This window comes from Zootoca vivipara, chromosome Z2 (assembly GCF_965207765.1).
Source record: "Zootoca vivipara chromosome Z2, rZooViv2.hap1.1, whole genome shotgun sequence".
Classification (NCBI taxonomy): domain Eukaryota; kingdom Metazoa; phylum Chordata; class Lepidosauria; order Squamata; family Lacertidae; genus Zootoca; species Zootoca vivipara.
This window is the reverse complement of record NC_142585.1, coordinates 9,186,026-9,199,557: the sequence shown is the minus strand read 5'-3', so window position 1 is coordinate 9,199,557 and position 13,532 is coordinate 9,186,026. Positions and strand designations below refer to the sequence as shown.

The 13,532-nt window shown below is 43.7% G+C and overlaps 1 protein-coding gene across 1 annotated transcript; it reads right to left on the bottom strand.

Annotated features, from left to right (window-relative positions):
* Positions 1-1,127: 1,127 nt before the first annotated feature.
* On the bottom strand, positions 1,128-13,055 carry TMEM185A (transmembrane protein 185A). Its single transcript, XM_035113217.3, has 7 exons — positions 12,927-13,055; positions 7,213-7,389; positions 5,504-5,711; positions 4,500-4,583; positions 3,065-3,241; positions 2,200-2,323; positions 1,128-2,040 (listed from the first exon to the last, which is right to left on the bottom strand). The coding sequence occupies exons 1-7, from the start codon at positions 12,962-12,964 to the stop codon at positions 1,796-1,798; spliced, it is 1,053 nt and encodes a 350-aa protein (XP_034969108.1). The 5' UTR covers positions 12,965-13,055; the 3' UTR covers positions 1,128-1,795.
* Between the last annotated feature and the right edge of the window lie 477 nt (positions 13,056-13,532).

The following is a 13,532-nucleotide window of genomic DNA, read 5'->3' as shown; positions in this document are numbered from 1 at the left end:
CTGGAGTTATTCTAGGCCAATTTTCACTCTGTAATTTTATAGTAAGGAACAGAAAGCTAAGAACCCACCCTTTCTGCTCTTACAGAAGAGGAAGCATGTTTGACTTGCTAGATCCCCCTTGTTGCTCTGTGAGCATAATTGTACATCCTCATTCACAAGCAAAAGTTCATTAACAATTTAGATGTAGAGACAAAACACTACTCAAGTCTCCACTCCCTTCAGCTAATACAATTTGCCTAATACATACACTAAGGTTAAACACTACAGTAGATGCATACTGAACCTTGGTTAAGTCCATAGCTTTAAGAGAAATATGCAAATGTGGTTACATGTGCTTAAAATTTGTCACCTGGTGAAGAGGAAATCTGTTCCAGTTCAGCTTGTGAATAAGCAGGCAGCAGCTTCTCATTTGCTATTCCAGTACAAGCCCTGCCGACACTGATTTTCTATCATTGTGAATAAACCATTCCTTTTTCACACAAAGGAAGTTTTATGCCGAATTTCAAGCAACTTTGTTGTACAGCAACAGAAAAAGTGGCTTGGGTTAAAAGGTGTCCTTCTATACATGGAAGGGCTCTTTCCAACCTAGCTGAAGAATGGAGCATGAAAAAGTGACCCTAAATGCAAGGAAACTCTTCCATGTAGCTAAAGATTCTTTCACAAAGCTCCTTTAAAGATCTGTTAGTGTTCATCACATGACTGTGTCTTTATCCATTGTTTTTGATATTATAATCTGAATATTCTAATACCCCTTGAAAAATTGTGGCACTGCCCTGCCAGAAGTCTTCTGCAAGTGTTTATAGAACAGAACCACTAAGTTTTTGCTTTCTGCTCAGTTTTTGAACCGAGCACAATAGGACTTCTTAAGTCGATTTTTGCTATTGTTGTCGTTTAGAACCTAAATGGTAAATCTAGTGAATGCCCATGTCATCATGAAATGGCTTATAAATGAATCCTGTCATGTAATTTTCTTCCTTTAAAAATGAGGAATTCTACAAACAGAATAAGGTACATTATCATGGGCACATCCCAACCCTAGTTCTTAAAGAAATCGGGGAGTTTGGAAGCATGTCCACAAAACTAGAGTTTTAATACACTTTGTAGAAAATAGAGAGCTAAGCAAGCAATACAGGAGGATACTTTATTGACCAGCCAAAAATTGGGAGACTGAGAAATAAGATTAACAAACAATAACATTTTAACAAAAGTGGAAAAGCAACTTTTCAAAAAGCTAGTACCTTACCTTTATAAATACTATACAGGCAAGCTTTAATTAAAACAAAGCAGGAAGATTAACAAATAAAGCAGTATTTTCCACTTCTCTAAAACGCTGTGGCTACAATCCAGTCCACAAGTTACATGTGCAAAGGCCACTGATTTCAACATGCCTTGCCCATCTGTAACTAGGCAGGTTTGATGCTCATTAGGTAGGATAGTTATTTTAAATTCTTAATTGTACTGTGTAAAAACTTGGACTCCGTAGCTAACAAACTCTACACTGGAGGTTCAATGCTCGCAGCCAAAACAAGAGTATATGCCATAAACATGAGACCTTTTGTGAACCTTACCCCAGCTATTGCATTCCCATTTATTTTACTGGCATGGTATTTCATATGCAAATACATTGAAACTCTATAATTATATCAAAACAATTCTACATTATCTACATTACAAGCCATTAAAGCAGACACTGCTATCCATAAACAAATAAAAACAAAGGCATGACAAAAAAGTTGGCCACTGATTCCCAGCGAGTAGTCAGTCCTAGCTATGTGCTACGTGACCGAGTTCACTTTTAATCTGGCATATCAATGTTTAATTTGGGAGGCGGTATAACGTATTTTCCAGGACTCTGAGTAATGACCACTCCAGTCTTCTTCCGAAACATTGGAGCTATTTTTGGAGGTTCTGGGACAGGGGTTTCTTCTGCTTCTTCATTATCTTCATGATGCAGATCATAAGAAATATTGCCGTACTCTCTTAGGAATGGGAAAATTTCAAGTAGAAACTGACAGAAGTCTTTGCGGATTCCAAACCACCCTGTACAACAAAGGATTATTGAGACCTTTAGTCTAAAATGAAATTGACCAAAAACCAAGAAGCAAAACAAACAGACCTATTTCTGCTGCACGTAAAAATGATAGGATGTTATTTCAAAATGAGAAGAACAAGGAGAAGGCTTCTCTGCAGAATACTTACAATGATTGCCTCCTTTTTGTCCAAATGTTGTTGCCATTAAAGTTATCAGTGAGAGCCAGAGAGGAACAAATATGGGTATATATGAGAATGTATTGTGTCCATCCAATCTGTGCACAAGCAGGATCTAGAAAGACAATTAGGGAGTTTCAGTTTCAAGCTTAATACATCCTCTTCCTAGGAACACAAGATTATTTTAATGTCTTAGGCACCAAACTAGCAGGTGGTTGAAATTCCTAGGCATCATGACCATGAATGTGATTTTTTCCCAAATCAAGTAGGAACCCAATTCTAGACATTATCTTACATTCACAGGTCTCATACGGCTAGCAATCTTTTCAGACAGCCATGTGTCTGTTTTCAAGGAGGCCTTTTTCAGTCATGATTGCGTATTTGACACAGTTTGGTACTGGGTGGAGAATACCGACAGCCTCAGTAGTTTCTAGTACTAGCAACTACAAATACAGTTTGAAAATGGGTGGACAGTGTGTGGTGAGCCAAAGTCAAAAGAAAGTACAGGAGGACAGTCTAGCCCTGCATAACTCTTTGCAACTAGAAGTGAAAGTAGCTATGCAAGATGCCCATGCACAAATGTGCTTAGTATGTACAATTTACAGAGATCACAGAATTTATAATCCTCTCACACAACTATCAACGCCGCTCTAGAAATCAGGCAATCAATACTCATTGTTATGCCCTCCCAACACTAAGACACACTCCCCATTTTGCTGTGAAAATCTTATTCACAACAGCAGCTCCATTTGCAACTGTGACTGCCTCTAAAAAAGGCACACTATTAAAAGAACTGTGAATGATCTCCCAGACAATATTCCAACCTCACAAGGTAAATAGATCATTTTTTGCCTACTTCAAAGGTGAGTAATGGAACTACGATTGTCATCCAACTGATGGCCATTGTTATGTGAGTTCTTCTTTGCTCAGCAATCACATCCATCGAACGTAAGAATAGGACTGACCAGACAATGTAATAGAGCACAACCAAACATAGAAAGGACATCAGAATCCACAGAGGGACACAGACAACCTGCAAATAAAGCAGGGGAGATAATGCTTTCACACATCAGTCAGAAAAGCTGCCCAGTTTTCCTATGAAGGTAGTACCAGTTCTGAAATTTGTCATTAATTTAAAAATCCTTTTAGTGCAGCTCCTTTAAAACCAAACAGGGACTATTTACCTTTAACAACAGTCATGCGATCAGATGAACCTACCTCAAAGAACACACGGTACTTGGAACTATAAATCTACCTCCTCCCCACCACAGCTTTAAGAAGTTTTGCCTTAGTAAAATACTTAAACAAGATTTATTTTAAAGTGTGGACTTTGCTTCATTTGAAGTCTAAAACTTAGATAGGAGTTTCTTCATGTACCCATATACTGGAAAGTGGGGTAGGGTGAGGGGGATAATATAATGGAGATATCAGTCCTAGGGGCAGGGGGACAACTGGTTTCACAGAGCTTACAATGTCAATATTGCCTTCATATGGAAGACAGGCATTATGAAGCAGGAGACTAAGATAAAACCACCACTAATGTGCTCGGTGTCTTTAAATGTAATTTGCACCTTACATTCTGAAGACCATATCAGACACTCATCTGAAAAGGAGACCTTTATAGTTTGTCCTTGCAGCACAGAAACCCTTATAACGTCTTATGGATATCATGGCAGCCTAAATTTCATTTACTGTACTGTTTATTCTGCTCATGTCTTTCTTCATCTTCTCTGCATGAAGTATGTTCCAAACCCTTTGTTATTCATCCGAGGCCCTCTGAACCCCCACCACCACCCGAATAAGTACATGGTGACCACAAAGAGAGCTTTCTCATCCACCGTACGTTAGATATGGAACGCCTGGGACTTACTTAAGGATTTTAGAAAGCAGGCAATTTTTTAAAAAAATTGCCAAGGTATTCCATTATGTTTTTATCACAAGTTTTAAGGTTGCTTTATGATTTTAGAGATATTTTTGTGGGTTTTGCTACAGCTTATGTGTTTTTCATTATGATTTTGCTGTACTTGTTTTTTAGTTGTATGTCACCCTGTTAATAAAAGTGTGGCTTGTAAATGGAAGAAACAATAAATACAGAAGGCTCACCTACTATTTATAATGCATCTTAAGGTTTGTTAAAACAAGCGGTCAATTTGCTTTGTGGATTATTGCTCAGGTTTCCATGTATGCCATAATTAAAAAGCCCCTTTTTCTTAGATAGTCATCACACTTAGCATTTGCATAAGACCTTAAAGCTTTGAAAATAGCATAAAAAATGAGCACAGTTTACATACAAGCCATGGCCACTTGATTATTTCATCCAGTCGGAGTGCAATGAATATGAACTGGAGAATATTGACAGAACACAGGATTTCCAGCTAGGAAAGAATAAAAGCAGGTATGTCAGAATGAAATAGGGTTTTATTCCCCCCCCCCAATGCTACCACAGTCAAAATACACTTAACAAAGCACCTGTACATAATTTTTGAGCTGACCATTTTGTTCCTTGAGGGCAATTAGATAAGTTATATTATGAGTGTACCACCACAACTGAAACATAAACAGGAAGTTAATAAGGCCCTTCAGACATTCTAGTGTAGGAGCCAAATCTGGCCCAGTAGACCTCCCAATTTGGCTCATGATGCCATTTTAGGGAAGCCATGCCCGCCCTGCACCTGACATCATACATAATGTCCTGCCTACCTGTCAAATTTGGCTCATTAGGGTCAGGGCATGCTGAAACTAAAAGTGGTTTTCCACTCATGGTCTGTCTGGGGCAGATAAACCATATGACTGAATTTGGATGTACCACCAAGCCAAAATATGGTATACCTCAGGACAGCAGGCCTGGAGGAGGAAAGCTGCCCTGATCTCTAGGAGCCAGCACAATTACTTTTCCATGCTAAGCAATATAATATGATAATATATATATACAGTGGTACCTCAGGTTAAGAACTTAATTCGTTCCAGGGGTCCATTCTTAACCTGAAACGGTTCTTAACCCGAGGTGTGCTTTTGCTAATGGGGCCTCCTGCTGCCACTGTGCCACTGGCACGCGATTTCCGTTCTTATCCTGGGGCAAAGTTATTAACCCGGGGCAACCACTTCCTGGTTAGCGGAGTTTGTAACCTGAAGCGTCTGTAACCCAAGGTACCACTGTACATCTACTAAAAATTGATTTACAACATGATTCAAAAGAACTGAGATAGAAACAGATATTTTCAGTTTATAAATTTGAATTATAAATTAAAGCCCTCAACCCCCACCACAGCACTATCCACCCATCCAGCAGTCTCACCTCCAGAGATCTGTCATGCCGAAAGCCCCAAACACAAGCTGCAATGGATACTGGAGACACAAAGAACAACGGCATGAAGACTAGAAGCCAAAAGCGGGTTCCTCTCTCAATCCCATCACAGACTAGCACTTCAAACATCAGCAGTAACAAGTGGATGCCAACTGCAATTAACATGGCTTTGAACTCCACACATGTTTCTCCTTCTGCACTAAAGGGGGGCAGAAAAAATATATACAGTATTATGTTAGATGAACAATACAACTTTGTCCACACATTCACAGGGATTTGACTTAGCCTGCTCTCTACATATTACTTATACTTTATGCGAAGATGCTATACCCCTTATGGGAAAAGGTCACCTGTTGTGCTCATGAGGTGTACATAGATAAGTCACCACAGGATAATTGCTAACATGTCATCTTCCAAGGTGGCACTAACTGCATAAAGGACTTGTTTTTTGGTTAAGGTCATTAACTGAACTACCATGATCCTATCCCCATCTGAAAAGCAGTCCTGTGAGGGAACTAAGATTGTGTGGCAACAGGGCCCACACAAGCACTCTCAGTGGCTATACCACAAAGTTTACACGAAGTACCGTATTTTTTCGCCCCATAGGACGCACCTGACCATAGGACGCACCTAGTTTTTTTAGAGGAAAGCAAGAAAAAAACTACTTTGCTTTCTTGAATTGTCCTAGGCATAGCAGCCAACTCCTAGAGGCCTAGATGCCTTTGCCCCCCCCCCCAATTAAATATTTGAGGAAGCTTCTTTTGCAAAGGGGGAAAACTCCATTTTTTAAGGATCAGCTCCAAGTTGTGCAGCTTTTTTTACAAATGGGAAAAGCCCCGTTTTTGGGGGGTGGGGGTCAGCTCAGAGTTGTGCATCTTTTTTGCAAAGGGGGAAAGCTCCATTTTTTAAGGATCAGCTCAAAATTGCTGAGTTTCCTTGCAAGGGGAAAAAAATCCTGTTTTTATGGGGTTCAACTCACAGTTCTGCAGCTTCTTTTATAGGAAAGGAAAGGGACCCATTTCTACAGTTTCCAGACAGATAATCTAATCAGCCAGTCACGTGTCTCCCTCTGCAGACAACAACTGAGGCCTATGGGAGGGGCCTGGAAGGGAGTTAGCTCTCTTATCTCCCTCCCCGATCTCTTGCAATCAGCTGCTGAGTGGGTTCCTTTCAGCTCATTTCCTCTTGTTAGCCCTTAGCTCTTTCTTTCTTTTCTTTTTTTAAAAAAAAGCACAATCTGCCTTTAGCCTCTGGGCAATTCAGCTTCTGGGACCACGCATTTGCTCCATAAGACCACAGACATTTCCTCTTACTTTTTAGGAGGAAAAAGGTGTGTCTTATGAAACGAAAAATCAGCCCCGAGTGCTCCCTGGAAGGACAGATCCTGAAGCTGAGGCTACAATACTTTGGCCACCTCACGAGAAGAGAAGACTCCCTGGAAAAGACCCTGATGTTGGGAAAGATGGAGGACACAAGGAGAAGGGGACAACAGGAGATGGCTGGACAGTGCTCTTGAAGCTACAAACATGAGTTTGACCAAACTGCGGGAGGCAGTGGAAGACAGGAGTGCCTGGCGTGCTATGGTCCATGGGGTCACGAAGAGTCGGACACGACTAAACGACTAAACAACAACAATATGGAACGAAAAATATGGTAACCCACTGATTATTTAAACACACAAAAAATATAATTACTCTTACCGATACTGTGGGTTTCGTGCCCATACTCCAGTTCCTACTGAGGCGCCCACAATTACCATTAACTTCCACAGCCATATTGGAGCAAACACTGCCCAGTAGCTCCACTGAATCTTGTCATCCAAACGAAGAGAAAGCAAAACTGAGAACAGCAGCAGGCAGGCATAGATAAGAAATTTGCTGGGGGGGGGGTTTAAAAAAGAGAGAGAATGATTTATTTTTACACACGAGATTGCAAAAAAACAACAACCTCAAAGCAGTTTACAAAAGATAAAACAACTCACTTTACTGGCCAAGGGAGCCAGTGTACAGCTTCCGGGGCATGTGGCCAGCATGACTAAGCCACTTCTGGCGAACCAGAGCAGCACACGGAAACGCCGTTTACCTTCCCACCGGAGCGGTATCTATTTACAGTATCTACTTGCACTTCGACATGCTTTCAAACGGCAGGAGCTGGGACCAAGCAATGGGAGCTCACCCCATCACGGGGATTCGAAATGCCGACCTTCTGATCGACAAGCCTTAGGCTCAGTGGTTTAACCCACAGCGCCACCTGCATCCCGGTCTAGGCTTGTCTAAATAGGAATGTTTTTAGCAGGCACCAGAAAGGGCAAGTTGAAGGAGCCTGCTTGATCTCAGTAGGGAGTTCCGAAGTGCAGGCACTGCCACACTGAAGAATTGAGATCTTACAAATGTGTAATGGGTATGATGTGGCACCTGTAGTAGTGCCATTTCTACCAATCGGAGCGCTCAAGGAGGCACATGTAGGGTAAGGTGACCTTGTAGGTTAACTGGTTCCAGGTTGTTAAGGGCTTTATACCAATAGTAACACCTTGAACTTTGCCAGTAGCAAATGAGCAAGCAGTGCAAATCTGTAAGCACAGGTGTTATATGCTGATAATGCCTTGCTCCAGTCAGCAATAATGCTGCATTCTGCACTAACTGCAGCTTCCGGATCAAGCGTGAAGGAAGCCCCACATACAGCACATTGCAGTAGTCCAGTCTTGTAGTAACAAACACATGAACATCAAGGAATTTGCATTTTTAGGGTATGAATGCTGCTGTCCTAGGTATCTTTAAAAAATCAATAAACATCTAAGGCACTGAACAAATAAAGATCCAAATGTCCCAATACTCAATCTACCTGCACCCCTAGGTCCCATCACATGAGCACCAAAATCTTCCAAAAGACCCATATATTATACATTGGTAAGACTGTACCAATGTATGTTCTATTCCAAGAACATAGCTCAGCTATCTGACACTACACACCTGGTATATATGCCTTGGGAAGCTTCCTGCATTACTTTTTAAAACTCCAGGCATGCTCTTAAAACTCAACAAATTAGTTGATCGATCAAAACACTTTTCCTACAACAAAACCACTTGCCATAGAGCTGGGCCAGCCTCAACCCTCTTATAAGTAGTAAGAATTAAAGGAGAATGTATTTATGTGGTGCATGAGGTGCTATGAGTGAGATTACAAAAACCTCTTAAAACAAAATGCAAGAAGCAAATTCCTTCAGGTCAACTGGGGGATTATTTTTCCGCTTGATGGGGACTGAAGACCCTCGTCCACATGAGAAATGCCTCAGATGGCCATTAACCCACCTCTATTTTTGAAGACAAACCTCATAACAGGGCATGCGTTTGCTTTTTGCCTACTCCATCCCAATGAGGCAAGTAATGATGAGTCATAAAATTCAATTCACAATAGATTAATTCCATTTTATCTTGTAAAAAGCAATATGTTTTTAAAACCCAGCTGTTTCTCACAATATTCATACTTTCCTGGCACTATAATTCTATTCCATGTTAAAAACAAACAAAAAACACCTTTCTGGTTTTCTCTTTATAAGATTTAAGCCTTCCATAATTTTTATCTCCCAGTTTTCATTTGTTGCTCTAAAGAAGTACCAGTAATAGAGTGTGATGTACAAGCTAAGTGACAGAAAGCTCTACTAGCAACTTAGTCATAATAGGAACCTTGGGATACAGAAGTAGAAAACCTTTGAACGCTAGTTGTCACGAGACAAACAAGGCAGGGTTATTCCTTTCAAGCAAGTCTGTGGTCATCCTGGAAGCATCTGGCTAGCCACTAATGGAAACAGGATGCTGGATTAGAAAGACCTTTGACTGAAACTAGTGCAGCATGTTTCAAAAAGTTCCTGTATCAAATCTCAGCTCTTTAAGTTGTTTTAAACAAATCACTCTCTGTCAGCCCATAGCTACAATACTGGAGAACTGGAATGCTGGCTTGCCTCACAGGGCTGTTGTAAAGATTTCCACTTTGAACTAGACTATATAACAAAAACCACTTAAATACCGTAACCACACCTACTCCACAACCCAACTTTGTATTTAAACCACAGCCTGGCAGCCATGACATAAAAAATAAATTCCATGCAGGTGAATAAGCAGACTGGCAAAGGAGAGATGGAGCTCTTCATTCATCTGCTGTCATCAGCACAGAAACCAAGCAGGCTGCCAGAAGGGGGATGCCACCTGCTCTGCACCTACTATAGAAATGCAGGTGTTGAAGGATGGGATCCTATTTCTTTTCTGCTGGCAGAGTAGTAATTTTTATTACAGGCAACCCACCCCTCAATTTACGTGTGTTCAATACATGCGCAACTGCGCATCACACTGAACCCAAAAGTGACCCCCCAAAAGGGGCCAGGCGGTTCAAAGTGTCTGTAGGCTTTTCCAATGGTGTTTCAAATTTACCGGTACGTGATTTCACTGACACACATGGTGCCTCAGAAGTAATCTCCGTGTAAATGGGGGGTTGGCTGTCCTCACCTTATTTACATGGCCAGTGTAGCTGACAGCATGGCCTTGAATCAAGCTGGCCTGGATCTCAAGTCTCCCTTCAGCCACAATGATTCCAGGATGGCTGCAATCTCCCAGCTTTACTCTTCTTCAAAAGGTTGCTATTTGGAAGAGCAAACTGGATCCCTATGCTTAACAGCTACTAATCCATAAAGCTCTAAGGAACCTCCAGCAGCAATGCACCATATTTTTTTTGTCCCATAGGAAGAAGAGAGCAGAGAGAATTGCTGTAGAGTAGACCAGGGGTGTCAAACTCAAATTCATTGGGGGCCGCATCAGCAGTTTGGTCACCCTCAAAGGGCCGGTTGTATCTGTAGGACTATGTGTCCACTCTTTATTATCATAAATTGTTGTCACTGCATTCAATTATTACTGTTTTTTGTAATAATGTAAGTAATAACTAGCTCTGAAAGCAGAAACATAGTCAGAATAATGGCAAGTAGATATTCAAATGTACAATTATTGTACAATTTATTGAAAAATGATTTTTGGTAACTGCACTGGGTGGTGGAGGCTCGCTAGGGTTTCATGCAGGACCTTTGCAGAGCTACTAGTACCTGGAGATGCTGGGGTCCTTCTGCATGCAGGACAGATGTTCTGCCAGTGAGCCACCACCCTTCACCAAAGGGACTGGCTGAGGTTGACTCACTGGAGCTGCTCTCCTGGTTCCAGGGTTTAAGGGCCAGAAGTATAAAGCAGCATCCTATGTTTCTGAGGAGAGGGAGGGGGAGGGGAGGGGGAAGGGGAGGGGAGGGGAGGGAGGGAGGGAGGGAGGGAAGAAGGAAGGAAGGAAGGAAGGAAGGAAGGAAGAAAAGAGGGAGTGGAAGGGAGAGAGGAAGGAAGGAAAGAGGAGAGAGAAAGAAGAGTAGGAAATAAGGAAGGGAATAAAGAAGGAAAGAAAAAGAAAGAGGGAGAGAAGACGGAAAGGGAGAAAGAAGGAAGGAAGTAGAGGGAAAGAAAGAATAAGAATGAGGGAGAGGAAGAAAGATGGGAAGGATAGAAGGAAGGAAGGAAGGAAGGAAGGAAGGAAGGAAGGAAGGAAGGAAGGAAGGAAGGAAGGGAAAAGAGGGAGCAGGAGGGAGAGAGGAAGGAAAGAGGTGAGAGAAAGAAGAGTAGGGAAGAAGGAATAAAGAAGGAAAGAAAAAGAAAGAGGGAGAGAAGACAGAGATAAAGAAGGAAGGAAGGAGAGGGAAAGAAAGAATAAGAACGAGAGAGGAAGAAAGAGTGCCAGAAAAGAGTGTGAAGGGACCCAGGGGCAAAAAGCATTTCCCGTGCAGCGTGAGGCAGCGGGTGTCCGTTTTAGGAGAAGTGCGTAAAGCCTCAGAGTTGCACGTTCGTGAGGCTGAGCCGCGGCAGGAGGAGGAGGAGGTGAGGCAAGAGGAGGAGGAGGAGGCGGCGGCTTGCCGGGTCGGTGCCCGGCAGCGCCGTGCGGAGAGTCCCGAGCCTCTGGGACGCAGCAGTGCTCTGTAGCACTTTGAATCCTCCTCCTCCTCCACGCGGCTGGGTGCTTTGTCTGTGCTTCAGCAGCAGCAGCAGCCGTTTCCAGGCGCCGAGCCATGGCAGGAGGAGGATTCAAAGTGCTACAGAGCACTGCTGCGTTGCAGAGGCTCGGGCCTCTCCGTGCGGCGCTGCTCCGGCCGCCTTTCTACCCCCCCCAGCCCCAGCTGTTTGTCGGCACTTTGTCGGCGCGGCGCTTCAGCAGCAAGGTTGGCTGGGGCGCTCGGCGGACCAAGTGACGAGGTCTGGCGGGCCGGATTTGGCCCCCGGGCCTTGTGTTTGACACCCGTGGAGTAGACCCTTCGCATCCTGGTCATCACTTGTTTGATTTACTCCCATTCGGATGTCAATACAGGACTCTATATACAAAAACGTCTAGGCACAGGAATAGCTTTTTTCCTTGTGCCATCAAATTGTTGAATCTGTAGTTGTGGGCGGAAGGGAGGCCAGTTGCGAGTATGGAATCTTTTCGCTGTGCTGTTGTATTGTGAGGGGAATACCGTTTGTATGAGGTACGTTTTTTCTTTACATTGCAATGCAATATAGTCGAAGCAAAATTCCAAGTATGGTTGATACTTGGCCAATAAATTATTCTATTCTATTCTAATAACAACAATACCAATACCCCGCATATCTGGCTGGGTTTCCCCAGCCACTCTGGGTGGCTTTCAGTACATACAAAAACTTAGTAAAACGTCAAAGACTGTGTGGGGATGTTAGGTATGTTAAAATCCCTTGGGAGAAGCAGACTCTCTCATCTGACAAAATTTTCTGGTTTCCATTTTGTCTGCTTTGCATATTTTATCTTCTGCAATAGCTTCAGCGGGACGAGGTAGATGAACAAACAAATAATGCCATCCATTTTTATATATGTGTGTGTGTGTGTGTTTGCGTCTGTGCGTGAGATCTGTTTACTTTATAAGGTATAAGCACTGGTTTATGGTTTGTTTTTTAAAATGCTATCAGTTTTATTTTATTTATTTACTTCGTAAGACTTATGCACCACTTGATTGTTTTAAAAAAGGAGAGAGACACCCCTCGAGGCGGTTTGCAACACTCTTCCCTTCCCCGCCCCCCAGTAAAATCGAGGAAAAATTCACAACACGCGGAAGCCGAAATGCTAAAAAGTGTTTAGAGTTCACCTCGGCTTCCTCCTAAATACCCTGGTTAGCAGGGGCCGAAAAGAGTACAAAGCGCAGGGAAGGCGCCTCCCTGACCTCAAGGGGCAGGGAGTTCCGACGGTGCGGGCGCTGCCTCACCAAGGAATAGCAGCCATAAAAAGAACAATAAGGTTTCTCGCGAATAACAATAACCGCTCCACCGGCCCTTCCGAGGCCCCTCTGAACCCGCGCAGACACGGCCTCCGCCTCGACCCCTCCCGGCCTCACCTGGGATTGAAGTCCTGAAACAAGCCCCTCAGGTTCATGGCGATCTGCCTTCCGCCGCCCTTCTCACAGGGGGCGCATCGCGGGACCCCCCAAAAATGTCCGCCGCCCGACAGCCGCCCGCCCTATCCTGCCAGCTCACAGCGGCCGGGCCGCACCGCGCCTGCGCCGCCGCTCGGATGCGCACGCGCGGGATCTCGGAGGCTGTTCCCAGCCAACCCTCCCCTCCCTACTCCCTTGCGCCCAAGGCTGCTTCTTTTTCTCTCCTTCCCCGCCCACTACCGAAAGCTCCGGGCCCCGCCCACCTCCGCCGGCTAAAGGCGTTGGGAAGGCAGTGCGCGTGCGCGACGGCCAGGCGCCTGCGCCATGCGCGCCTTCGAAGCTTTGCTCGGTTGCGGGGCAGAGAAGGGCAAGGTGATAAAAGCATTGGGCTTTCCAACGTAATCATGCTTTTTCTAAGGACCTGGCATCATAGGTTAAGGGCACCACAATCTAGCGCCCAACCCCGTCCCCTTGCAATGCAGGAATTTTTTATGGCTAACGTGGGGCCGGAATCCACGACCCTGAGATTAATGCTCAACCAGCTGTCTTTTTTTTCTCCCGACCATC

What these genes read in the sequence shown, in the direction of transcription:
- TMEM185A (XM_035113217.3), bottom strand. Translation starts at nt 12,964, where the DNA reads ATGAACCTGAGGGGCTTGTTTCAGGACTTCAATCCCAG. An exon ending in GGCATGACAGATCTCTGGAG is followed by an intron (nt 4,584 to 5,503) that starts GTGAGACTGCTG and finishes ATTCTTTCCTAG; the next exon opens with CTGGAAATCCTGTGTTCTGT. An exon ending in ACAAAAAGGAGGCAATCATT is followed by an intron (nt 2,041 to 2,199) that starts GTAAGTATTCTG and finishes TTTGTTGTACAG; the next exon opens with GGTGGTTTGGAATCCGCAAA.